This window comes from Pangasianodon hypophthalmus, chromosome 21, assembly GCF_027358585.1.
Source record: "Pangasianodon hypophthalmus isolate fPanHyp1 chromosome 21, fPanHyp1.pri, whole genome shotgun sequence".
NCBI classification, from domain to species: Eukaryota; Metazoa; Chordata; class Actinopteri; order Siluriformes; family Pangasiidae; genus Pangasianodon; species Pangasianodon hypophthalmus.
The window spans coordinates 17,024,913-17,052,723 of record NC_069730.1 but is presented as its reverse complement, the minus strand read 5'-3'; the positions used below and the strand labels follow the sequence as shown (position 1 = coordinate 17,052,723).

General features: G+C 40.1%; 1 protein-coding gene across 1 annotated transcript; it reads left to right on the top strand.

Moving 5' to 3' along the window:
• Positions 1-293: 293 nt before the first annotated feature.
• On the top strand, positions 294-26,147 carry lrrc24 (leucine rich repeat containing 24). The gene is made up of 5 exons (XM_026946139.3): positions 294-769; positions 20,243-20,424; positions 22,246-22,524; positions 22,820-22,988; positions 23,535-26,147. Exons 2-5 carry the CDS (start codon positions 20,260-20,262, stop codon positions 24,689-24,691), a joined length of 1,770 nt encoding a protein of 589 aa, XP_026801940.1. The 5' UTR covers positions 294-769; positions 20,243-20,259; the 3' UTR covers positions 24,692-26,147.
• Positions 26,148-27,811: the final 1,664 nt, after the last annotated feature.

Sequence of the window (27,811 nt, the reverse complement as noted above, 5' to 3'; positions counted from 1 at the left end):
TGACTTCTAGAGTTCTATCCCAGCTTCTGTATTAAAATACTGAAATTTGCACAAAGGGATATGGTGCAAGAGAGTAAAACAAACCCTGATTTTCTAAAGGACAGCACGCGCTGCTGACACGCGCCGCCAGCTTTGGCGCGAGCCTTTGACGTTACGGACGTGCGTGAGCAGCGGCGGCTGTGCGGTGCGGTGCGGTGCGGGGAGGAGGAGAAGGAGAGGAGGGGGGAGAGGGGCAGGGGGAGGGGGAGAGGGGGAGAGGGGGGAGGCTGCTTGACAAAGGAGAGAAGGGGAAACGGAAGGGCGAGAGCGCGAGAGGGAAACGAGGTGTGAAATCCGCGGTCACCGCCAACGAGGACGCCGGATGTCTCGCGCGCAGAAAGGACAAGCGGGTGAGAGGAGAGTGAGAGGAGTGTAAGAGGAGTGTAAGAGGAGTGTAAGACTGAGACTGAGAGAGAGAGAGAGAGAGAGAGAGAGGACGCGGATCTGATCTGAACACCGACAAGTGACTGACGTTCATTCGGTGTCTGTGACGCTGGACGCAGCGAGCGGAGCGCGGGGTAACGCGGCTCTCTCAGCGCGATCAGAGGGACAGACCTCTGGCCTTTAGGCACCAGATGCCAATCGGTTTGATTTTTCAGCTCTGAAATGTCCAGGCGTGCGACCTGAATCCACCGAGAGCGGAGAAAGCGCGGAGAAAGCGCGGAGGAAGCACGGACCCCGCGGTACGGCGACACAGCAGAGCACTCAGCACTCTCCGCCTGCCTGCCAGGTCGGTGTTTCCCTCACCCCGTGCTGTGGGCTTCTCATTCTGCCTTTCTTCTCATCCACAGTCTTATAATGCATTAACCTTCGCGTTATGTAGTCTTAGTGCATGAAACATGACTGAGACTCAAAGTACAAGCTGGTATAGCTGTAACACACTGATCTGTCTGCGTGGTGAAGGTGTACTGACTTTAATGTTTAATACTGTTATTTATTTATTTATTTATTTGTTTGTTTATTTGTTTGCTTTTTTGTTTGCTTATTTCATATAACCATATACACATTTATGACTGCAGCTGCACAGCAGGCATTAAAAATGCAGACATAGCAAAACAGAGTACATCTGACCGAAGTGACCATCCACCACCGATACACAGCAGTATGGAGTTCTGCCAGAGAGAGAGAGAGAGAGAGAGAGAATGTAGGAGAAGAAGGTGAAAATCAGAAAACAGAGAGCAACAAGAACAAGAGAAAGGAAGAAACATAACAGGTGAAAGAGAGAGAAAGGCAAATGAAGAGAAAAGTACAGCAGAATGTGAGAGACGAAAATTATAAATGAAGGGATGAAAGACAATGAGAAGGAAGATGGAGAAAAGAAGTATAGAGAGAACAGAGAGGAGTTCTGGAAGAGAGCGAGCAATGAATGATAGAAAGAAATGAAGCAAGAGAGCAAACATGGGAAAAGAGAGAGAGTGAAGTGGAAGAGAATGAAATGAAGGATGAAAAGAGAAGGAAGCAAGGAAACAGGAAGAAGGGGAAAGAAGTAGAGATTGATGAAAAAGAAGGGAAAATGGGGAATAGGGGTGAAGAAGCGTGAGTTGAGGAAAAAGGAACTAAGAAAGGAAGAAAAGAGTGAAGGGAAGCAATGAGAGGATATAGACAGGAAAAGGGGGAGGACAGATAAATGAAAGGGGGAGAGAGAGCCTGGGAATGGAAGATAGAAGAAGAGGAGAGAGGTATGAAGGGAAAGATGTGAGGAAATGGGAGAAGAGAGGAATGAAAGGAGGGAAACAGAAAAATAAAGAGGTTGTATGAGAGTGTCCTAAAAGAAAGAAGAGAGGAAGGAATAAAAGAGTGTAAAGGTGGAGAGAGATCAAAAGATGAAAATGATAAATGAGAAAGAGTGGGATGAGGAAAGCAGAATAAAGGACAGCAAGAAGGATAAAAGGAAAAAGAAAAAGTAAGTATAGAGGAGAATGAGCTAAAAGAGAGAGAAGATTGATTGAATGAAGGAGGAGTAAGAGGAGAATAAAATACGGAGAAAGACAGAGAGGATAGGGAAGAGTGCAGTAAAGTGAGAGGAAAGAAATAAGAAGAGTGGGAAGAGGAGGAAGAGGAAGGAAAAACAAGGAGGAAGGAGAGTACAATGAAAAAGTGGAATGAATGAAGGAAAAGAGGAGAAGAATGAAGAAATGAAAGAGAATGTGAAGATAAGAGTGAGAAGGGGAAAGGGAAGAAACAGCTAGTAGATGAGAGGACTGAATGATGGATAGAAGGAACGACTGAGAAGTTAGGAAAGGGGAAATAGAAAGAAGGAAGGAAAGAGAGTAAAGTAGAAGGGGAAAGAAGAAATAAGGAGGTGAGAAGGAAAATATGGGAAGAAAGAGAGGAGATGAATGAGTGTGTAAAAAAAGAGAAATGGACTGAAAGAGACAAATGGAAAGAGAGTTAAAAGAGAGGGAGAGTATGGAGAAACAAAGCAGCATAGAAGAGAGCAAGAGAAGAGTGTGAAGGCGGAGAGATGGGAAAAAAAACAGGCAAGAACAGTGGGATGATAAAGGAGTGCCATAAAGAAGGGAAGGACCAAAATAGTGAGGAGAGAAAACAAGGAAAGAGAGTGGGATGGAGGCAAGTTTAATAAAGGAGGGAAAGAAGTTAGGAAGTAAATAGAGAGAGTGAAGAGGGAGAAAAGATAAAAGAGGAGATGCAGGAGGGTGAGCTGAAAGAGAGAAGATTTAACAAAAATATGGAACAAGATGGAGTGGTATGAGAATGTGATGGAAGAAGTGAGAGGAATAGTGGGAGGAAGGAAAAAAATGAGTGAAAAGAAAAAAGGATGTGAGGAAACATGGAAAAATGAAGAGGATGAAGGAAGTGAGGGAAAAAGACGAGCGATAGAAGACAGGAGAAGGGTGAAGAAAGACTGACTCAGGAGAGAGAGAGAGAGAGAGAGAAGGGAAGGGAAACTTCACAAACGAATGAAGGAAGGAAAAACGTTGAGGGAAAGACAGGAGAAGAGAGGAAAGGAGGAGGAAGAGCGCACTGCAGGGGGCAAAGGGATCAGCTTATTGGCCATTTGTTGAGCACAAAGCAGCCTCTCCAGTAGATGGATGAGCAGTGACAGGAAGTGAAGAGGTGAAGCTGTTTCCCATCCATCTCATCAGACTGGAAGAGGACGTGAGAAGATAAAACTGATCACATGTCAACAGCGGAGAGCATAAATCATAAACTATAAAACGTCATCCTAACAATATAGGCAGTACAGCAGAAAGAAAGAAAGAATAAACCACATGGTGGTATGCTTTAGAGGAAAATAATCAACAGTGATTAAAGTAAAAGATCATGTTGTACTATTTTGCTGTTTATACACTATATTGGCAAAAGTTTGTGGACACCTGACCATCACAGTCATATGTGGTTCTTCTCCAAACTGTTGCCACAAAGTTGGAAACACACAATTGTGTAGAATATCTTTGTATGCTGTAGCTTTACAATTTCTCTTCACTGGAACTCAACCTGTTCTAGCATGACAGTGCTCCTGTGCACAAAGCGAGCTCCATGAAGACATGGTGTGTGAAGGTTGGAGTGGAAGAACTCGAGTGTCCTGCACAGAGCTCTGACCTCAACCCCACCGAACATCTTTGGGATAAATTCGAACGCTGACTGCACCCCACACCTCCTCACCCAACATCAGTGCCTGATCTCACTAATGCTCTTGTAGCTGAATGATCACAAAAGCCTTCCCAGAAGAGTGGAGATTATTATAACAGCAAAGGGGACTAAATCTGGAATGAGATGTTCAAAAAGCACAAAAGCATAATTTTCAGGTGTCCACATACTTTCGGCTATATAGTGTAGCTATATTTTATATTGTAGAAAGCTGAAAACACATTTGCGGAGGGCTGAAAACACACACGTAAAACTCCTTCATCCATTGGTCAGAAATATGTCGAGGGAAAAAAGTCACGAAAGTTTTGCCAAGTGTGCAAAGCAATCACCCGAGCATGCCGAACACGGAGCTGCGTTCAGTGTATTGCTAGATAATTATATAAAATAGTCTATAAACCACATTGACTGTTTATTTTCTTTTTTGTTCACGAATCTTCAGAATCAGAACACATCACATTTCCTCAGCACTAAAGCTTTGTACTTTGGCTCAATTTGTGCCCCGCGGCTCAGTTTTAAAAATCTCACCTTCAAAACACCCAAAACACGTAGTTTGTTTGGTTCACGTCCTGCAGTCAGGTTGATTCGAGTCGAATCGCTTTCACACTGCAATCGAACTGCGCTAGAGTTTGATTGGAACCATACCGAGACCACCTCGCTGAGATGCTCACAGACCACTTATGCTGATCCACACCTGAGTGTGATTACTGTGTTCTCACCTGTACAACTGAACCGCACCAAAGTGTTAAATGGACCAGAGTCTGATTCAAGCAGACTAAACACTGCATATGTGAAAACATCCTTGTATTATGTAGATAATCTGCCATGGCACTCCCTGTACATGAGCTGTTCCTATAGAAATGATACTGTATTAGAACAAGTCCATTTATATAAACCAGTTGAATTACAGCCGACATTACAGTCAGTAGCTAATTAACCAATTAATCAACAGCTTCTGACCAATCAGATTAGAGAATTCAGTGCTATGGCCTACGTACGGTAGAAAACGCTTAGGGGCGTGTTGTTGTAGGAAAATAATCAACAGTGGCCCAACACAAAGCACAGTTATGTTTATAGTTTCATCCTGTTTCCGGATATGTTATAAAAGATATAAACAGCCTCTCTTTTTGTCTTGAAGTTAAAAAGAAAATGGCTTTCTTGAGTTGGAAAACTGAAATTTACAGCTTTACCTCTGACTGTTATAAAGCACTGACAATGGAGACTCATTCCATAAATGATAAATAAACATCTCTTTACAGAAAACTTCACCAAAAATCCATTATATATATGGAGTGTTTGCCATGTGGGTCCCTCTGTAAGCTGTTACTATAGGAACCATAAAGTATTAATAACAAGCACATTAATATATGTCTATGATTTGTCTTGCAGCCAGAACTGCTGTCAGTGCTGTTGGTGTAAAAAATGAATCCATACCTTCCGACCAATCAGAATCGAGAATTAGACAATGTTAGACTGACTATGATGAACATAAGTAAGAGTAATGTGTTCATAAGCCTCTTTGTGCTTTTGACTGTGAAATATGTCTTGCATCTCTGAATCAAATCAAGTTGCCTTTTCAGCCTCGGTTCCAAAACACAAGGCAGATATTGGACATATTGAACAAGCTCATTTTTCAGAGGCCATGTATCGAATGTCAGCTTGATGACCTGTCAGTTACGGATTTGAGATATGTGCAATAAGCATGCCGTTAAGTATCAGACAGAATGGATTTTCCTGGCGAAGGGTATCGACCGCGGCAAAATGGAATCCACAGGTCGCTGAGGAGACGCTGTGTGTCTCGTGTGTTCAGTGCAGCTCTAGTGACTGAGAGTTCAGCTTCACTGGAAGCACAGAGCTGTGGAGTCACAGCCGGTTTGGACGTGCCGGGAATTAAAGATGTGACAATCGATCTGTTTAGCAAAGCACATGACTGGAGTGGAGATTCACATCCTTTTGGGCTGCTGGTGAGAATGCAATAGGATGAAATCAATCTTAACCTGTTCTTTCAATCTGGTGTGTGTGTGTGTATGTGTGTGTGTGTGTGTGTGTGTGTGTGTGTGTATGTGTATGTGTATACATTAATCCACATTGGCTGGTCCAAGTGTGTGTTTGTATTTTGATACTTGTTACTTGTGTAAATGGGATTTAAAACAGCTAAAATAAATAAATAAATAAATAAATAAATAAATACATACATACATACATAAATAAATAAATAAATAAACCAGCAATCTTCGGGGTCCAGGGTCTACAGTTTTTTTGCTAACATAGCCTGTAGATATGATTAAAAATGCCTGATTAATTCAGAAGAACTTTGCCAAGTTGTGCAAGCTGAGTTGGAAATGAGCTCTTGTATGATTTGATCAAAATATATTGACACAGATACATGAAATTTTTCATTCTAGGTGCATTTTAATAAATATTTGCATAACTATTAACTGATTTGGAGAGGGATGGTATGAGTTTATGCATTAAGCAGGAATTGCAACCTTGGCATGTGTTGCCAGTACCTTGCTTAATGAGTTGAGCCAGGAGTTTCTGATGACGTGGTCTAAATAAATTATGATGCTTGATTGAATGTACACACTGTAGTTGTACATTGAATTTATCCATCCATCCATCTATCCACCCATCTGTCTGTCCGTCCATCCAGTCATCCATCCATCTGTCCAGTGTTCCATTCATCCATCCATCCAATCACCCAGCGAGTCATCCAGCCATCCATCCAGTCACCTATCCATTTGTACAGCCAGCCATCCATCCATCCAGCCAGTCATCCATCCATCCATCCATCCATCCATCCATCCATCCATCTTCAGTTATTGTTTTATCTTTGTTCAGGGTAGTGGTGGATGCGCAGCCTATCCTTGGAACACTGGGTATGAGGTGGGGAAATTACAAATGACAAATTAACCAGGGTGTCATGGTCACTCAGCAAGTACCGTTCCTGCCTCACAGCCTCAGGCTCGTTGATTCGCTCCTGAGCTCAGGTTACTGCCTTTTAATGTTCTCCCCATGTCTGGGTTTCCTCTGGGGTCTCTGGTTTCCTCCTAACTTCCAAAAAGTAGGCGGATTGGTGACTCTAAATTCCCCCTACATGTTAATACCTGGCATCTCCTCCTCCATGTATCCCTGCCTTGTGCCGAGTGTTCCTGGAACAGGCTCCTGATCCACTGTGACCAGGAAAAAGCATTTGCATTTACTAAAGATAAATGAATTACCCAACATACATTTACTGGACAGCTATGAGGTTTTGACACTGACCGCAAAATTAACAGTACCCAATTCTAAGCTTAACCCAAGCTTTGAGAAAAATGAGAAAAACTGTTTATTTGGTAAGCTTTGGGTCACATTTGGCCTTTTTTGATGTATAAACTGTGCAGAGAGTGATCAAAGCTGAGGGGCTTATAGGCCTGTGATGTATTGTGCTTGTGTGCAGCACTCTTTAATGAGAGCATTTTTTCCACACTAGGAGATGCCAGAGCACAAAAAAATCAATAACTGAGTAGTGTTAAACCTAAAAACCTCAAAAGTACACTAATAAAGAGTTATTCACCCATCTGCTGAAGTTGCTGTGGGTGACAAATAGTTTGGATTTAAGATTTAATGAAGAGTCTATTCATAAGGGTGAGCTTGGGTCAGGTAGGAGTAGCAGAGGACCGGCATTATATCAGGGTTATACCTTGTTTTTTCATTTCATTGTTAGCATTAAGTTTTTTTTTGTGAGGAGACATTTATTTAGCATTTATGGAAGGAGTCTTCAGTGTGAGTGCATTGTAACAGTCAGAGGTAAAGCTGTAACTTTTAGTTTTCCATGACAACTTGCATTCTTCCGTCTTATTGACTTATTAAGAAAAAAGAGAGGCTGACGAGGGAATGAATGTTTATAGCTCCTATAATGTAAGTGAGAACAGGAACTTGTTTTCCAGTTGTTGCACAATATTAACCAAATATTGGATAACACGAACAGTGTGTTGTTTTTTTAATAAATAAAAAAATTGCTACTGTTTGCAAATTGTTGTGGTATATGAGGAATAAATTAGGGACTTAGGGACATAATGTTATAGGAAAATAATCAGCATTGTCAGCTTACATTAGTCTTGTATCTCCAGCGTAAAACTAAAGTAACAAACACATCAGACACTTAACATGTCTTGACAAAAGTGAAACACTGTGTCACTGATTTTTTCCCCCCACTTTTAACCTCAAAAGAATTTCCTTCGCCAATGACATTTTCAAGTAAAAGATTCCCACTGGGCAAAAATAATCTATGGAGGAATGATCAAAACATCCTCACAAAATAAAAATGTGATTTTTTTCAAATATCATCACAAAAACATTTTGTCCAGACAAAGAGGACAAAAATATCCACACAAGCACACTCATATAACAGCCTGCCAGAGAAAGTATTTTGTCAGCGTATTCAGTTTTTTGTTTGCATGCTGTTCTGCCTTCAGTGGCGTCCTGCTGCGCAATCACAGCTGACCAAGACCACAGTGATCACGGCACGTAAACTCAGTATTTCTTTGCTGTTTCAATGCAGCCTGCATCAGCAAATTAAAAAAATATAACTATCAGCCAGGCTATATCGATTGTCTTTTGGGTTTTAACATCAACCTCTATGGATACAGCAGGTAGCAGGACTCAGGATGCAGGCTGGACTCTTGAACACATGCTGACAATCACTGTGATCATTGATCAGTTCTGGTCTGGATTGGTTTGGGTGGTGGTGTGCATTCGGTTCGAACTGTGTATTATTTTGGGTCCATTATTTGTGGGCATTGATTTCTCTCCCAGTGTCTGGTGTCGTTATGGAACGCTGAAGATGGAAGCGATGAGAGTGTAGATACACACAACCTTGACAACACAAAACACTTAGGAAGGTGCAGTACATTAGCCGGCGCAACAGGAGTGCAGACGAGAGGATAATTGAGTATTTTTCGCTGTTATATTATTGCCTCTTACATATAGGTACACATAAATACACTTAAGAATGGCATTCACATAGAAACGCTGAGAAAAAGAAAAACACAAGCAGGCCTGAGATACACATTCAGCTGCACCCAGCCAAATATATTGTGCACACAACATGCCATGGAAAATAATCAAGAACTAGGTGGTGTGATGCAGCCAATCACTAAATGGATTTAATGTTATCACCCTGAAGTTGATTATTTTCCAAAAACTGCAGTGTTTCTTTCTTCTTTCATTCTTCTTATATACCACAGCTCCAATAATTTGCTATTTATTAATGAATAACACCTTTTTTTTATCCATTTATAGTTATGTTTAATGATGAGGAAGGTCTCTGAAACAAGTTAGTTTCTGTTATCACTTATGTTATAGCAGCTATAAACAGTTGCTCCCTCACCAGGCTCTGTCTCTCTGTCTCTGTCTCTGTCTTTCTCTCTCTCTTGAAGTTAATAAGGCAGAAAATGCAGCTTGTCATGTTACTGAGAAACCACAAAGTCCTCCATCCCCATCCAAAGGCTTTCAGAAAACGTAAAGTTACAGCTCAACCTCTGAGTTAAGACACTAGAGACTGTTAAATAAATGTCTGCTCACGGAAAACTTCATATCAACAATGAAATGAACTGTTTTTCATTTGTCTATATGAAGCATTTTTTTTTACTATAGAAATGTATTAGAAGGAGCATGTTAATTTAAACCTTTTAGCCATGCTGATAGAAAAAGGTACACTCAGTATCTATGTGCAATATGCCTACTTAATTACAACGTGAAAGGACATGTCCTGGCAGATTATCTCCGGCATGGACAGTGGTTTGGATGCAACTGCAGGTTTTATTGATGCAAATGGCAAAGCAGACAAATCTAAAGGGCAAAAACAGACTTGCAGCCATAAACAAGCAATGGTTCAGACAATCAACAATGGAGCTAGACTAAGCAGAGCAACATGATGAAGTAAACAAAGAAGGTCAAAACCTGACTATAGCGCACTCAATAGTAAAAGCTTGTTAATGTCAGTAGTGATGAGGTAGGAGTGATGCTTCGCAATCGAATAAAGTTTATGGTGTGTCTATGTAGTGAACCAGTTATTGGAGACAAGTGTGTGATTAGCAGTCTTTGGAGTGAGAATGAGCTAACTGGTCATGTGACAGATCATGTGACAAGTCGTGGAGTTTGGTATTTGGGGGAGGGTTCTGGGTGATGATGTTGAGTTCTACGCATTACAGTGCAATTGTTTGGGTATTGGCTGATTGAACGTTATGCTTTACAGTCACATGTTATATGAACATGCTATGTCATATGGGGTGGATGCTATATTTTTCTATTGTATGTTGAACATTCTCGCTGATTTGTCCATTTTTTTTTTCTGTATATTTGGCAAAAAAAGCTATACAGATTTTGCTCCTGGGTACTGTTCTGTTGTTGTTAATAAAAAACAACACATTTATCAAGGAGTATACATTTTCCTGAACAAACAGACAAGAATATTGTTGATCAAACCTGTTTTATTTTTGAAAATAGGCTTTTTAGCCAGACGACAGCCATTGTTGCCTTGCAGAGCTCATTGGATGTCCACTGCAATAGAAGAAAATTTATCATTTCTTTGTGTGTGTGTGTGTGTGTGTGTGTGTGTGTGCGTGTGTGCATTGGTTCAAGGCCTTAAATCATATTCATCTGATCCGCATCTTCAGTCTTGTGCGTTTCATTCCTCGATAACAGCCAGCAGTGGCAGAAAGGAGAACGGGTCGCAGTAAAAGCTCTGACCGTTAGCATTATTCTGCACCATCAATACAGTGCATTTGGACAGGAGCATTTAATCAATGTCCTCGCTTTTGCACAGTCACCAAGATAATAAGAGCAACTGACTCACTCTTTGAGCATAATGGGACACTTGAAGGCTGTCAGATTCACAGAAGGAAGGAGGGAAGGAAGAGAGAGAGAGAGAGAGAGAGAGAGAGAGAGAGAGAGAATTGGCCATGGTGTCATGGAAACAAGAGAATGAGCCCTGATGGGTGAAAGCTTTAGGGCACTGATTAGGGTTCAATGCAGGTCAGAGAGCATCTGAGTCACTGGCTGAATGTGTTATTAAATAATATACCACAATGCTGTTGAATGCTCAATTCTGATTGGTCAGAATTTGCTGATTAGTATTCTCTAACAGCAGCTCTGAGAGTAGTGCTGCCTCAAGTCAAATCACAGGTTCATAATAATGCAGTCATTCTAATACACTGGCATTTGTATAGTAACAACTTACCCAGTGACGTCACTGGTGAGCAATCCACATAATCTGATTGAAAAATATGTGTAATTGTTGATATGTTGAAGTTTTCCCTCTTGGGAAAGTCTTCAGGATGGAGGACTTTGCATTTTTTAAGTAACATGACAAGCTGAGAGAGAGAAAAAAAAGATATCTTGGTGAGGGAACAACTGCTTATAGCTGTAATAAGAAGCTTTATAAGCTATAACAAGAACTACCTGTAACTTGTTTTGTGGATGTTCAACAACATTAAAAGTAACTATAAATGGATAAAATGTATAATGTATTATACGTTAATGAATACAAATTGTTGGCAAATTGCTAATAAAACATGCCACAGTGGTATCTGCATCCTTCTACACCTTCATTGATTATTTTCCAATAACAGCATGTCCCATTGCGTTTACACTTTACTTACTGTATATTAGTTATTGTATGTAACTCAACTAGTCAGTGAACATCAGTACTCCCAGTGATAAACACTCAGAATATACAATATGTATTCATATTAATACAACTTTATATGTCAATACATTATTGTTAGATAGACCTCCATTCAGCTACACATATCTCTGGATCCAAAGGTGAGCAAAGTGCTGGGACCTCTGTTGGTGCCTTTTTTGGCAGTGAAGCAGCTTGTTTTTTGGCATAAATTTGACTTGTTCAGCATGAAATGATGATTCCACGATGCATCAAGTGACAGATTTAGAATGATTATGCTGGAGAGGATTACAAAGGGCTGTAACAAACCATGTTGGCCTGTAGACAGATGATTAGTAAGCAGCAACTGAGCAAGCATACAAAGCAGCCACTCAGACCAGATGCCTTACACATGATTAACTGTGCACAATTTACTTACATATTATTACTAGTATTTACGGCAAGTAACCTTAAACCAAGACATAACCTTCAATATTGAATTTGTAAATAGATCGGTGGACAAACAATGCTTATTTACATCGATATGTGTTTCTATGGTTATTTTTTGTCTTATGTCTTAAGATAACCTCCTACAGAACAGACCTGGCAACAAACTCAAACTAGTTTTGTGCCGTTGTCGACGTGGCTATGCATAAAGCTGATGGATTGATGTGTTCCAGCTGGCATAAAGACAACAGGCCAAATGCTCTGCTGGTGCAGCTTCATTCTTGCCGTATTAGCAAGCAAAGTGTGTGTCCAACGCAGAAGGTACTGTACGGTTGGCAGTTCATTTCAAATTAGGGAAAATCCTTAATCAAGTGTATGTGTGTGTGTGTGAGAGAGGATGCCATCTGTTTTAGTAACTGTAGTCATCTCTCTTTCTCCTGCGCGCACACACACACACACACACACACACACACACAGGGGAGAGCAGGCACAATTGTAACAGGGTTGTTTTCTGTAAATGCATGCATGCAACTGTGACTTCATTATGTCCATATACAAGTGCGCCACTACTCCTTATCCGTATGGAAAGAAAAAAAAAACAGTGGGATTCGTCTACTCTTGCTTAAAATATTTGTGAAAAATCCTTTTTGTGTCAGCTAATTAAAGAAAAGAAACAAAAGTAGAAGTACACTATCTAATATTATTGTTTTCTAATATTATATGTACAGCATCTGAAGTCTGTGCAATTGTGTACCCTTATGTCTACATTAAATGTTAGGATAGTTTTTAGAATATGTGCTAATTCTTTAGCAGTACAATTGTAACACCTGATATAATTGTACAGGCTCTTGCTTCAAAGACTCTCAGACTATTAAGAATATCAAAAAGAGATGCACTCACATGTTCACGCTTGTAAGGAAGAATTGCAATTAATGAAATAAAGATATTATAAAGACATTATCTTTTTAAAAAATCATATAATTATATTTAAACCATAGTAATCATATACCATACCATAGTAATCATGTTTACTATAATATAACAACAACTGAAATGGGAAAAATGAAAATCAAACAAACAAGTCGACCTCAATGCTAACATAGTCGACGAGCATTCCTCCACCACCAACAAGACTAGTCCTTCTTTTTCCTAGTGTGTATGGCAGAACTACCCTTAAAATATACTTCAAACGTGAAGGAAGCTATTGTAGAAAAACAATTTCAGACATTTGACCTTGCTGTGACCTTGCCCCAGTTCGGTCATTTCCAAAATCTAATCAGCTCATCTGCTGGTTACAATCTGCTGGTGATAATTCCATATAAATCCTACAAGCATTCAGGCACTCGTTCTTGCAAACCTGTCAAAACTGTTCTGATGAGAATCTCGCACAGACGCACAGACACACTGACGGAGGGACTGATGGATGGATGGAGGGCGAAAATTGTAGATAGCGATGAAAATGGGTCATGAGTTCCTGAACATGAAGGTGTAAGTAACATCTTTGTATGATAAACATCTATTTCAGACATTTGAACATTGTTGTGAACTTGACTCTTCTTGGATCAATTCCAGAATCTAATCAGTCTATCTGCTGGTTACAACCACTCATTCTTAAGATATTGTGCTAATGAAAGTGTTGGATGGACAGACAGATAGACAGACAGACAGACAGACAGACGGACACAGTCTGAAAACATAATGGCTCTCCCACTCAATTACCACAATCCCAGACACACACAATTATTATAATACATCTTTAAATGGGCTTATTCTGTGTGCGCTTCTCTTCACGTCCATAATGGATGTCCAATGATCTGTTGTAATTATTTAATATTTTCCAAGCTACTGTCAGAGATATACAGTGTAATGAATGTATAATGGTATATAATTGATTTTTCCTGATGTACATGTAAGTTACTTGTAAATTTACAGGGTTTTGTGAGTAGCGTTTCTAAATCGTGATGCTAAATCATTGTTGAGTAATTGAACTGAAACCAAAATAATGTTTCCCTACAAACATACTGGCACAAGGGACCTATATTTAAATTAACTTCTTGCAGCTTTTTTTTTTTAAAGAACTCTGAACTACAAAAAAAAAATCCTCTCTCACTCGGAACAGCTTCCAGATCATCATTCCAGTTTATTCTTCGGCTTACCGGATATATAGCTCCATTTTCTCCATTGTTTGGGAGGCTGTTCACGTAGCAAACCAAACCCTTGGAAGCAAACCTCATTCAAAATGCTTTTTTTTGCTCACTATTTCTCCTTGGCAGGAAGAGAATAGTGGCTGAGCGAAGGACAGTATGTCTGTATGGCGCTGACGGAAATAGCTTGTCATTTCCCTGGCAATGTTTATCAGCCCCTTTTTTCCAATTTCATGCTTGGAAAAGATAAAATGGCTTATGTAGGGCACATTACATTAATCTAGAACCTCTAAATACTTGCCGAATTAAGCAGCTGCATGAAATATTAACGCCTTGTTCACGCCTCACTGCTCTGTTTATGTGAAGTTTTACTTGACTGAAGTTGGTTCTTGCTCCAGAACCACCGTTTCTGAGATAACATATGCCCAGACAACGCTTTGATCAGATCAGAGGTGCTTTGTTATACATTTTGACTTTGGTATGACTTTTTTCATGACCTCTTTTTTAAAGTAGGGATCACGTCACGCTGTTATACGATAATCTCTGTTTGCGATTCCTCCTGACTTTAGCTTTCATTGACATTCTTTCCCAGAGCTGCCGCTCTGATCAGCATGCTGCTGTTCTCTTCCACCATCTGGGCTCATCACGGAACATGATTTTGATCTCTACTGAGTATTCCTGGATTTCTATGCAGTCTTGCTTTAAATCTGATGCCTGAGGGTTTGTGTTCATACCCTCAAAATAAAAAAAGGAATGAGATGGAATGACAGAAAAGCCTCCTAGGCAGTAGATTTTGATATTTGGATGATTACAGTGACAAAACTCTCCCACGGGACTGTGAAGTACGTGCCAGGCCGTGAAAGACGAATCACCTCCTCTGTTTATCCTCAAGAATGAAAAGATAGAAGCAGAAGGGAGGGCGTGCCTTTTTGCACAAGTCTTTTATTAACTGAAGCTCAAAAGAAACCATGGGTTGCTCTCCAGAGACAGTTCTACAGGGCTGTGTGGAGCAGGAATAGAGTCTAATATTACTTCACTGGCTGTATTTGTTGTTGGTTGCGGTCGTACTCAATCTCACTTGTGTGCGTTTTTATTGTTTGTGGCCTCTTTTCTTTCTCTTGCCTTTTTCCATGTTTCTCTATCTCTCTGTCGCTCCTGACAGATTGCACAGCTGAACTTTTCTAACGAGATGCCTGTCATAGATTGGTGCGGATGAAAGCCAGGACAAGGATAATAACCTGAGAGAAGTGACAGCATTGTGCTCCTGCTACCAGATGTGTTGACGGTGTACTTGTAGCTGGTCTAGTTCCTGTTTCATTAGGAGTCGTCTCACTATTGTCCTGCCATATGAGCTGGCAAGATATTTGGAAACAGAATTCTCTGTGGAGTGGGGAATACCTATAGGCAGTCGAGGGAATTTTAGGGGTTGAGGAGGCAAGCTTCCTGTTGTTCTTTTGGTCTTTTGTCTGTTGGATTAATTGGATCCCACCCACTGACGGTTCATCATGATATTAGACATGAAGGCTAAAATTGAATATTTATGAATAGCTTGACAATGAAACAATTAGGGTCGAGTAATGCTTTTTATCTTGGCATAAAAAGATGGCATAATAAGAATGATGTGTGGCAAACTCATGATTTCTAACTTTTGTAAGGTTGGTGCCGTGTTTCCTCCAAATACCAAACATGGCAGACAGAAACACTGAAACCCTCACAGTTAAACAAAACCAAAAAAAACAAACCCTAAATTCATGGTTCTGTCTTCTCTCCTTTCATGTACTCTAATTGGACTGTGTGTGCTTAGTGTATCTACTTTTAGTTTCTCCTCCAAAGGCATTTTGAGGAAAAAAGAATGATAGAGTAAATCATTCACTTTGTTCATATTCATTACACCCATGACTGTATTTCGCACTTTCTCAATCACTGCTGATGGGATGTTATAAAAGCGTCAGTGAAGCAGGCTGAAAAATATCAGCCCAAATGGAAATCTAGGGGGAGTTTCACTCTGGGTAATCAGCCTGTCACTGATTGGCTGCCTGAATTGCTTCTTTATATCATTCTGTGTAGTTCTCTTATGACCATGATGCACTTCAAAAAATCCAAAAATCCAAAATAATCCCTTTTAAGATATTCATTAACAGAAAAATAATTGAAGCGAATGGCAAAAATGAAACTTTATATTGATCTTTTTAATCAGAGTGGGGATTTAGCCCTGCCACCCCATTCATACCAGTCACCTCTGATCCCACCACTTGAGTTTTGTTATTAATAATTCGGTCTTACCCATTCCTGCAGTCTTTCTCAGATTGATCCCATTTTCCTTTTGTTACCTTTTAAAGCCTTTTAATGACTGAAAATTAAAGTGCTGGGACAAGATAATGGACATCTGTGGTGTAGATCCAATCCCTAGCCTGAAACTTGTTACTCTTTGTAACCCTAACTATTAAATGTAGACTTTGTCATTATGCTCATTTTGGTTAGATGACTGCTTTCTTGTGGTGTAAGTGGAATTCATTAGATGGTATCAAGCTATGGAGTGTGATGTATTGTCATTTGCCATGTTCCTCTTTGGTATCTTGGTTTCATGTTAGAAATTGAAAGAAACTGAAATGTGTTAGTAAGATGATATAATTTAAAATTATGCCCAAGAAAGCAGAGGATAGTGGTGATGAAGCCTGGAACTATGTAGTTCCATCTCACTATGAGCCTACATTAAAAAATATTATCTGAAATTAAAAAAGGCAAATACTTGGCACTTGGAACAGCTAGTCCATCTGTGAGAGCTAGATTTGGAGACAGAAAGGGTTCAAAAGCACAGGATTCGCACATAACCTCTCACGCACTATTCCTTCCTAGGGCTACGTCTCCCCCCTGTGTTTCAGCTTTTAGATCTAGGTAGTGCAAATGGCTTGGTTTCAGCAACTTCTACTGACCTTGATGAACAGCGTACAATATGGGATCCAATGAGAAAAGTGCATTTCCAAATATCCACGTTTTCAGGACCCAAAGTGTATGTCAAGCAGAGAAGGATATCAGTACATTTTCATTTTCATATTTCAAACAGAGTTACATAGAACATACAAATGGTTTTTGATGGATTCCAGTGAGTCACGGTTAACTCAGAAGTCTCACAGCCACTATGAATATACTGATATGTTCTATTTCACCCTTATCTGACAGGTTAGTATCATTAGTATGGATAAATTCTTGTGTGCATGAGCTCACATCAAAAGACCTTCAACAAAGTCAAATCTCACAGCACATTAATGATTAACATCTCAGATTACTAGTTGGCAGTTTATTATGAACATTTGTAGAATTATGAAAAATTTTTTGGTGTGCTGATAGGAAAACGCAACTGCATGATGTAGTTCATTTTTACACAAGCTGTTTATAAGAAAATGTAGTTCACTGAAATGAAAAAAAGCTCCGAAGTTCCAAAGCTGTGATATTATCTGACAAGTTAGACACATAAAATAGTCTTCTCCGATTTGGTGTGTCAGTCTTGTTGAATTGCCAGAGACACAAATTTCTCCCTTTTTTTTTTTTTTTGATTTTTATCATAATTGAGGCATGTATTTGTAGACCTGCTCCTAGTGCTAGCTCTCTCTCTCCTGAATCCGAATTAAAGTGTGTGATACAGACACTACACACTTACTCATTCTGGAGTGTCTTGCCATTTCCTCATATGTGTAACGAACCTAGGAATTGAGTTTTCTGCCACTTATACACTTTGATCTCTACTTTAAGAAAACAAATATATTTTAACTAAAGTTAGTAGTTGAACCTGATAACTCTTCTGTGCCTGTTGGTGCATTGCCTGCTAAAGAGGAATTTCTCAGAAAGTCAGATGGTGATATATAACTGATTATTTTTGTACCATTATCACTTGCATATTCTAAAACTAGAATTTCTGGCCTGTCATATGTCCACCTGCTCTCCAGCCCAGCCCTGTCATAGGAGAGCTATTTCAAAGTTTGTTACAAAATTAGACCTACTGGAGGGTTTCTGTCTTTACCTGTTCCAGCTTCCGAGATCTCTGCTCATTTCCTACGGTACACTGTAATGCCTTTCGGTATGCACACTGCACCTGACACTTTCTAGTCTCTTATCTCTTCTTATTGGTCACGCCTCCAAATGCACTTTAATGATATACCTGTCACATTGGTGGAGAAGATGCCGAGGACACGGATGGTGAAGACCCGTGGGAGAAGACAGCTTTGGGATTACCATTTTCCTGCTAACAGATGCCTGCGTATTTTGTAGTTGCACAGTAGTGTGTCATTTGTGCAAGTTGTCTTGCTACAATTATTCGAGGTACTACATTTGAGGTTTGTAAATATAGGATTTTCGTTATAAACAGATTAAATGTATTGTTGATGGAAATCCAACAACAATAAGGACTGGGTGCCTTTTTTTCTTGGAATTAGTTCTTTTTCCTGGTTTGCTAATGAGGCAGTGAGGGAGGTTTCCTTGTTTTTGGTGTTTTAGTTTTGAGCCTAATTAGTTCCTCTTCTATGTTAGTTAGACGTGTTTATTATTTCAGCCTTGCTCTCTCCCAGAGCCATTTTCAGTCTCTGCTCCTTTTAGCCTTTTGTTTAAAGAATTTGTTCAGTACTGAATTTACATTTTACCGATACAGTGAACTTCCACTCCAATTTTATGTTGTGGACCAAACCCTTAGACTAGGATATAACGTTACATTATCTACTCTTTTCCTGTTAAGGCTGGATATTTTCTGGCATAAAATATCAGTCCTGTTCATGGCTCACTGCTTTGTTTATGTGAAAATCCATCCAGCCCCATTTTACTGAAGACGAAACTTTGTCATGCTCCACAACTGCATATATCTGAGGTAACAGATGTTTTGGCAGCACTTTGGCATGGTGTATTGGCTATGATATTGTGATGACACAAAAATGACTACACTATGGTTAATAATGTTGCAACCTAATCTGTTTGAAATTCTGGTACTGACTCAGAGCTGACAATCTGATCAGCATGCTGTAGTGCTCTCCTTCCATCTGGTCTCATCATAGTACACAATTTTGATCTCTGCTGAGTATTCTTAGATTTACATCCACTCTTGTTTTAAAAATGGTGCCAGAGGCTGTAATTTATGAATGTGTGGTCGTACCACATGTCTTCATCAAAGAGAAGAAAGACTGAGTGACATAAAAGGCTTATAGTCAGTAGATTTTGATTATAGTGAGTAAGCTTCCCTGGGGAATAGCAGCATGACAAGAAGCAGTACACCTCATCTATTTATCTGAGAAAATGTAAAAGAAACAGAGATGGAAAGTGGAAGAGAGCTTCGTAAGACTGCATGTGTACTCCTCTGCATATATCTTTAATTAACTGAAGCCCAAAACAGAAACAATGAGGGTTCCACTGCAGAGGCTGCTCTATAGGGCTATGTGAAGCAAGAATGGTTTCAATCTGTCTCAGTCTGCTTCGTCTTGCTTGAAGTTTTGTGTCACTTAATATCACATGGCCTCTTTTCACTTTCTCCACCACGATATTCCATTTTCACATACACTTGCTCATGCATTAGATATCTGATTAGGCTCCTAAGGCATGTACAATCTTTATTCTTTTCTCATTCCACTACGCTACTGAATTCTCAAAAAAAAAAAAAAGACTGATTTAATTTTCTAACAGCTGCTCTGACATTAGTCCCAGCTGTAATTCAAATCACATTTATATTAATGAACTCATGCTAATGCCATACTGTCACTACAGTAGCAACTAATTCACAGGTAGTTATATGCCATGTTTATTATAATCTAAGGCTAATAATGAACAAACGTAAAATAACAATGATATAACAGTGGATAATCATTGACATGGTGAAGTTTTCTTTAAGGAGATGTTTACTTAACATTTAATGAAAGAGTCTCAACAGTACTAGTACTAGTTAGAGTTTTCCATCACTGGAAAGTCTTCAGGACAGAGGAGTTTATGTTTTGTGGTTTCTTAGTAACATGATAAGCTGCATTTTTTTTATTAACTTCAAAAGAGATAATAAAGAGAAGGTGATGAGGGAACTACTGTTTATAGCAGCTATAACATAAGTGATAACAGGACCTAACTTCAAGATCAGTTGATATTGGAAAATAATCAACTTCGCACAAGGCTGCATCCCACCACCCCACTGTTGATCATTTTCCAATAACAGCATGCCTTGAAGTGTTTTATTCCTTACTTATCCTTATCCTCATTTTTCACTGCTCCCCTTTCTTCTCCCTTTTCCTTCTCACTCTATTCCTATTCCATCAGTCACCCTTTTCTAATCCATTTCCTTTTCTTAAAGTTATTCACCTCTCTTTCTTCACCTGTGTCTTCTTCCCTTCCCCAGGCGCTGTCTCTTCTGAGATGGCGTTCCTCCTCCATTGTCTCTCGCTTCTGGTGGTGGTTCTGGTCCTATTACCCATGCCCTGCATCGGATGTCCCTCTGGCTGCCGGTGCTACAGCCTGACAGTGGAGTGCGGCTCCATCGGACTCAAAGAGATACCACGGGGCATTGCTCATGGAACACAGGTCACTGTTTGAAAACGCCATAGTTTCCTACATAACACTATTATTTCCTATTCAGTGATATTATCTCCTCTTTAGGCCCAGAGATAGTGCCTGTGACAATTAGATTTCAAGTCAAATTTATATATGAAATAACAGATGTTGACCCAACTGCAGCAATAAAAGTCAAATAAAAGTAAACTGGATTACATGCATCAAAAGTGCAATATACAATAAAAGACTGGACACATAAACTGTAGAGCAAAAATCTAATAAAAGACAGAACAATATATACAAGAAAAATAAAATGAAAGCACAAAGCACTAGGAAGGATTGATAGCGGGGGAAGACCAAATTAAAACAGAGTATTCCACATCCTTTTGGCAGAACAGAGAAACCAAGTTTAAATTAAATTTTAAAATGCACAAATATTGGGTCTGAATCAGTACCCTAACCCTGAGTCATTTACATTTTGTGGCATCTGGTAATCATACTATAATGCAAGAGATGTGCTTCTCATACACTGCCAAACACATTTCGGATAAAAGATAAATATCAGATCCATGACATGGTTCCTCTCCGAGGCTTCACCCAAGCACACAAATATAATTGTCCTTCTCTATGGTTGCGGTTCGATTCCCTGTCTTTAACATTAACCTATGCTGCAACCATAACACCACAGCACCCGTTACATATTCATAAGCTTCTTTACATAGATTACTCAAATAACCTGAGGAACCTGTGCCATACAAATGAGCTGATGTTGCTCCGCCTGCATTAATCTCTGCGGAAACAATATGAGAGAGAGAGTGCGAGCATGAGCAATCAAGTAAAGTAATGAATTATGCAATTGATATAGTGTTGATAAATCACTAAAGACAAGACGAAAGGCCTATACAAGCTCACCACTGTTCACACAAAAAACTTTCTAATGCAAATGCTGCCTCTACCAATTGAGTTGTTTACAAGTACCCGCACTGTGGAGACTCTGGGGAGAGCGTTTATGAAAGAGTCGATTCAGTGCCTAAAGCTTCCCATTGATCCAATTCTCATCCACTGAAAGAAAGCACCATCATGATAAGCTACCTTCTAGCAAATATTGTTTATTATGTAACTGAAGTGTCACTCATAAAAAAATTTTTTAAAAAACTTGGTGATGAATAAAAATGTCATATATGTTTTTATATGTTCTTATATATTTTACCTCTGTGGCTCTAAAATGCTAAGTACTGGTGAACAAATATTTTTGGTCTAATGAGTCCTCCAGAATTTTTTGGCAACCTTGGTAAAATTAAGCAAATATGCAGTCATTCATTCATTCTTTCATATTCAGTAAACACTTTATCCTGGTCAGGGTCACTGTGGATCTGGAGCCTGTCCTGGGAAACCTACTGGGTACGAAGCAGGAATACATCCTGCATAGGAGGCCAGCCCATCGCATGGCACCACACACAGTCACACACTCATTCACACCTCAGGAAATATTGGAGTAACCACTTCACCTACTGGCATGTTTAGGTGGTGAGAGAAAACCAGAGAACCTCGAAGAAACCCATATGGACATGGGGAGAACATGCAAAACACCCCACAGAGAGTACAATTTGAACTCAGGACCCTGGGGTTATGAGGCACATAAACAAACTCTTATATCTTGAAAAAAAATCATATTAAAAGGTTAGATTTCTCTGGTATTCTGAGTACAAGTAACAGGGTACCTTTCTACCATTCCATTTTTACTCATCTTCACCAAGGGTGGCAATAATTTAGAGAGCAATGTTTAGATCCCATACCACCAAAAAAAAACCTAAGGATGTTGTTGAGCTTGTATTTTGCACTCTTTTACAGACTATCTTCCTGCAGGATAATGCCATTGGTCAGATCCGGGCAGAGGACCTGTCTGGCTTGGGTCACCTGCACTATCTGTACCTGCAGAATAACAGCATCTCAGCTCTGGAGGCCAGTGCCTTCTTGAGTCTGGGCCAACTGCTAGAGCTCGCGCTCAATGGTAACCGCCTCCACCTGATCTCTGCCGATGCCTTTCGTGGTCTTGAGCACCTGCGCATCCTCTACCTGGCAGGGAACCACATCAACCGGCTGGAGGATTACACCTTCCGTGGACTGCAGGTGTGTGTGGTCTCTATTCCTGCACATTTGAGTTTTATTTGGATTATGTACACTGTGCAATAATTTCCCTGTCAATTGGAGTGTAGTAAATGTGACAGCAGAAATATCCAGATGACTGTACACAGTGCAGTTAACTGAACTGGAACAACATGGAAGCAGGAACTGTGAACATCATAGATTTTAATGAAGGTGGTGGTTAGGATGATGACAATGATGAACATCATGATGTCTAAGCTAACAAGAATGATCACACTACAGATGATGTGGAGGATAATGAGATCTTTTTCTCCCCCAGCGTCTGCAAGAGCTGCACCTGCAGGAGAACACAATGGAGGTGTTAGATGAACAGGCTCTGATGGGCCTGTCTTCTCTGGCTCTGCTGGACCTCAGCAAGAATAACCTGCGCACCCTAAGTGCTGTCACTCTCAGACCTCTCATCAGCCTGCAGGTGCTGCGCATCACAGGTACCTTGATAGACACCTGCACAGACTTGCACAAAAAGGGAAAAGAGTCAAGGTGATGAAACTGGAATAAAATATTTTTTTCCAGATTACAAACAGGAGCAATATTAAATGTAAGGAAAGTGGAAAAATATTGAGCAAACTTAGGAGGAAAATCTTTATTTGGGGTTGAAAGATATTTTAAGCAAAAGGGGATTAGCATAGTATCAAACAAGAGCTGAATCTAAAGCAAAAAAAAAGCAAATGAAGCTGTGTAGGATTTAGAGGCAAAAGATTGCCTTTTAGGCTTTTTCCCTTGTTCACCTTTTCTCCTACTGAAGCTTTCTGCATCACTCTGCATGTGGCCTTTTAATGTTTAGATAATTTGCTTTCTCAGAGTCTTTGCTATAAGAAAGTAAGTTATTGCTTTCTCATATCTTAGTTAAATCTTGAAACTTCCCCTCTCCATCTACATTTGTTTTAGCGCTTAAACAATCTTGATCTCTCTACCTATACCTTTTTCTCTTCCCCTCTCCATTCCTCTCTTCACTCTCTCTATGTTTTGGTTAGATAACCCATGGCGTTGTGACTGTGCTCTTCACTGGCTTCGCGGCTGGATAAACACCGAGGGTCAGCGGTTGCTGAGCTCAGCCGAGCGGAGGCTGCTGTGCTCTGAGCCACCACGCCTCTCACACCTGAGCCTGGTAGAGGTGCCAGCTAATAGCCTGGTGTGCATCCCACCTGCTGTACAGCTTGAGCCGAGAGAACTAAGCGTACGTTTGGGTGAGAGCATCCGTGTGTCTTGCCAAGCCTCAGGTTACCCGCAGCCTCAGGTCACCTGGAGAAAGGTGTCCTACGGTAGGGCTCAGCTATCACCACGAGGTCTGGTGCAAGAGGAAGCGACAGACGGGGACAGCAGGAAGCCAGTGACAGCCAAGCCTGGGGGTAATGGAGTCAATGTTGGAAATCGTGGACCAACAGATGATGGTGGGGACAGGGAGAACTTTGATCAAGACACGGGTAGTGGAATGCTGTTTTTGAGTAATGTTACAGTGGCACATGCAGGACGCTATGAGTGTGAGGCTTGGAATCCTGGAGGGGTTGCACGTGTGACCTTCCACCTCGCTGTCAATGTTTCATCTTCATCTTTGTCATCATCCTGGCCTCGTCTGCACCAGTCGTCATCCTCGTCATCCTCTTCGCACCACCGCCCATCCTTAGGGGATGTCAGTCAGGAACCGCTGTACGAGCTTGAGAGCATGGACTTCAGTGCCCTGGGCACAGCCACCCAAACAGCCATCGCTGTGGGTATCTCACTCCTGGCGCTGACTGCCCTGCTGCTGCTGTGCATGATCTATAGCCGTCACCGGCAGCGCCAAAAAGAGGATGGTGCCTATGGCAAGGAGGAGAGCATCCTCTATGTGAATGACTACTCTGATGGACCCACTACATTCGCACAGCTTGAGGAATACCGGGATGAGCGTGGCCATGAGATGTACGTGTTAAACCGGGCCAAGCCTGTGCTGCCTCCACCACCCACCTCCAGCCAGCACGTAACAGTACAGCCTAGAGAAGTGCTCCAGGGCCAAGGCACTCTGGCATCTACCATTTTACCATGCAGAGCCCCAGCAGAGGGCATAGAGGGTCCACCACCAGACCCAGAGGGACTATTTATAAACCAGAGTCTGCTTTTTGACACACAGATCGCGTATGAGATCCACTGCTGAAGAAGACTAAAAGCAGATTGATCAGAGAAGGCAGTCCATAAGGCTAGTTATAGAAAAGCTCTCTGTGTATTGGGCTTGAAGTCAGCCCAATGGGATCTCTGATTAGTTTGCCTATTTCTATTCTATTTTTTTGATTAATGTTAGATGAAAGGGATAAGCCGAAGGTTGTTTCAAAAGGATAAAATCACTGGCTTACCTTGCACAGGACAAGAAGGATACAGAAATTTCTGTTGCCTGACATAATGCTTTAGAATTCAAACTCCCAAAAAATGCCTAGGGAGGCACAGTAGTATTGCCACCTCACAGCTCGAAGGTCCCCCAGTTCAATCCTGAGTATGGGTTACTGTCTGAACGGAGTTTATGTGCATGTTCTTCGCGTGTCCATATGGGTTTCATCCCACTCTTCAAAAACATGCCAGTTGGTGGATTGGCTGCACTAAATTGCCCCTAGGTGTTAATGAGTGTGTGAATGTGTGTTCATGGTGCACTGTGATGGACTGGTGGTATTTTCCTGCCTCACACCCAGTGTTCCTGAGATAGGTGCCGGATCCACAGCAATCATGACTGGGATAAAGCGGTTGCTAAAGATGAATGATTGAATTAAACAAACAAAAAAAAAGCCTGGCACCTAAATAATTTCAATGGTCAGATGAATCTACTGAGAAGAAAACCAGCATATTGTACATTTCATTTATTATTCACAAAGTACAAAATAGGAAGAATGCTTGAGTAAGCTGCTACACTCTGACAGACATTCGTCTGTTTTTCTGCATAGTGAGTAAAGGAGAAGGCCATTTTTTTCATCATGTCAAACATTTTTTTCCTGTTTCAGCCAGACAGTGTGAATAGTTTTGTCATCTGTGCTCACTGACTATTAACATTATGTCTTTATATTTTGAGAGCCTTTTATTTTTCATTCGTACCTACATATGATTTTAATGCACAGAAGACCAGTGAGTCACAGAGACAAAGACAGAGTGAAGTTATGTCTGTGTTTGTGATAGCCAACAAACTATTGAATTTAATGTCTTTAATTAGGTTACTCTCTCTCTCTCTCCCATCCTCTTGACCTCTATTTAAGTAACACTGTGAAAATAAAAGTTCTAGACGCTAGATTTCCTGATCAATGACCAACATCTCTATAATTGCATTGTGCTCTGTATGTCTCCAGAAAGCATTTTGTATGATATTATAATATTGTTCTCTGGAGTGTAGGTTAATTTTCGCTTTTTTTTTTTTTTTTTTTTTTTTTTTTAAATCTTGCCAGGTTTGTACAGAAAAAGCCTAGTAATTACTTCAGGGTATAAAAACACACATCACAGCTGGTGACAGCATCTGAAGGTGTTAAGCTTAAGCTCAGTACAATAATTTGGAACAGTATGTATTTTTGTTTGTCAAATGTCCAATACATGTGACGTTTTTGTTTATCTAAATAAAATCTGTTTTTTTGGTCCAACTTTGGATCTGGTTTTCTTTCAAGACACAGACAAAAATAAATGTAATTATACTATATTATTATTACTATAGTTTTTCTTAATAATCCTTCTAAGGATGTTATGATGGAACTGGAAATTTGCATTTATATTAGGCCCTGCCCATTATAACGTATGGCCAGGTAGGAATAAAGCACCTGGGGCTGTGCTGTTATAGGAAAAGAATCAACGATGGGGTGGTATGATGAAGCCTGATGCATAGCAGAGTTTTTGATGCATAGCACTCTTACCCTTGCAAAGTTGATTATTTTCCATTAACAGCACCTCCCAAAGTATTTTTTATAATTGCAATTTTCTATTTATCAAAGAACGACATATCAAAAATTTTTTATCTGTTTATAGTTACATTTAATATTGAGGAACGTCCAGTTATCACTTATGCTATAGCAGCTGTACACAGTCATTCCTTCACTTTCTTTTGAAGTTAATAAGACATTGTCCTGAAGACTTTCTCATGGTGGAAAACTTAAAGGAATAGCTTTATTTCTGACTGTTACAATGCACTGACACTGGAGACTCCTTCCACAATTTGTTAAATAATTGTGTCCTTAGAGAAAATTTTACCACATCAAAAATTATACTTTTTACTGTATCTAGTATTTCTATATATGTTATATTGATCCAGTATAGTAACATGTCACTATGACCTGCAGATTCTGGATCGGTTATAGGAGGAAAAGAAAGAATGAATCTGATCTGATTCTGTAACCAATTTGAGCTGAAATATCAAGATTGCTTGTAGGGCAATATAAAGTAAAGTGACAAAGTTGGACACATGATATTGTAACATGTTTTATAACTAAAACCACCTACATTAACATAACAAGAACAAGTAGATAGGTATTCAGCAATATTATGCTGGAATTAAAGTTTGTTTAATTTTGCATTTGCACAGATTTTTGCTTGACTTTTTTTAATGTACTTATAATAAAAACTTGGACAATATTCCAGCTTTCAGGATCAGTATTTGTCATATTATAGAAGAGGCAGAGATTTTATTAAGTAAAGTGCAGACAGAAAACCAAAAGCAGTGGAAACAAGAGCTGAAACTACTGTAGAACAGAGGAAACCAGCAAAAACCAAGAAGGCTCTGAACTATGATGTGGAGCACACGACGACATACACTCAATAACAACGAAAGCTTGACCCTGAAGCGTACAGAGAACAGGACTTAAGTAGGGTTGCTGATAGGTGTAACTCAAAACAGGTGCGAGTGCTCATGTGACAAGGTCATGTGACTTGCAGGGGCTGGTGGGTAGTGTAGTCAAGCGCACCTTTGGTGCTCTCAGACAGTATCCATATCAGAAAAAAAGAAAATCAATATTGTGCCATCTCTTTGACATCTTTGCACGCTGGAAACTACAGAAACTACTCAAATCCAGAGGATGTTCAATTATGGGCGCATCCACAGCGATATTAAAAGCAAATGAACATTGTAAAGTGCTGTGTTATGGAGCTCAGGATTTCCCTAAAGCTATGCTGCAACCACTTCTTAATAGGTACAGAACTCAACAGCACAGCAGAACAATGCTAACTACAGGTTCTACAGGATATCTGGCCCTTGGGGCATGGCAGTACATGCAGTACTCTTGTAACCTGATGGAATCTGCAAATGACAAGTATAATA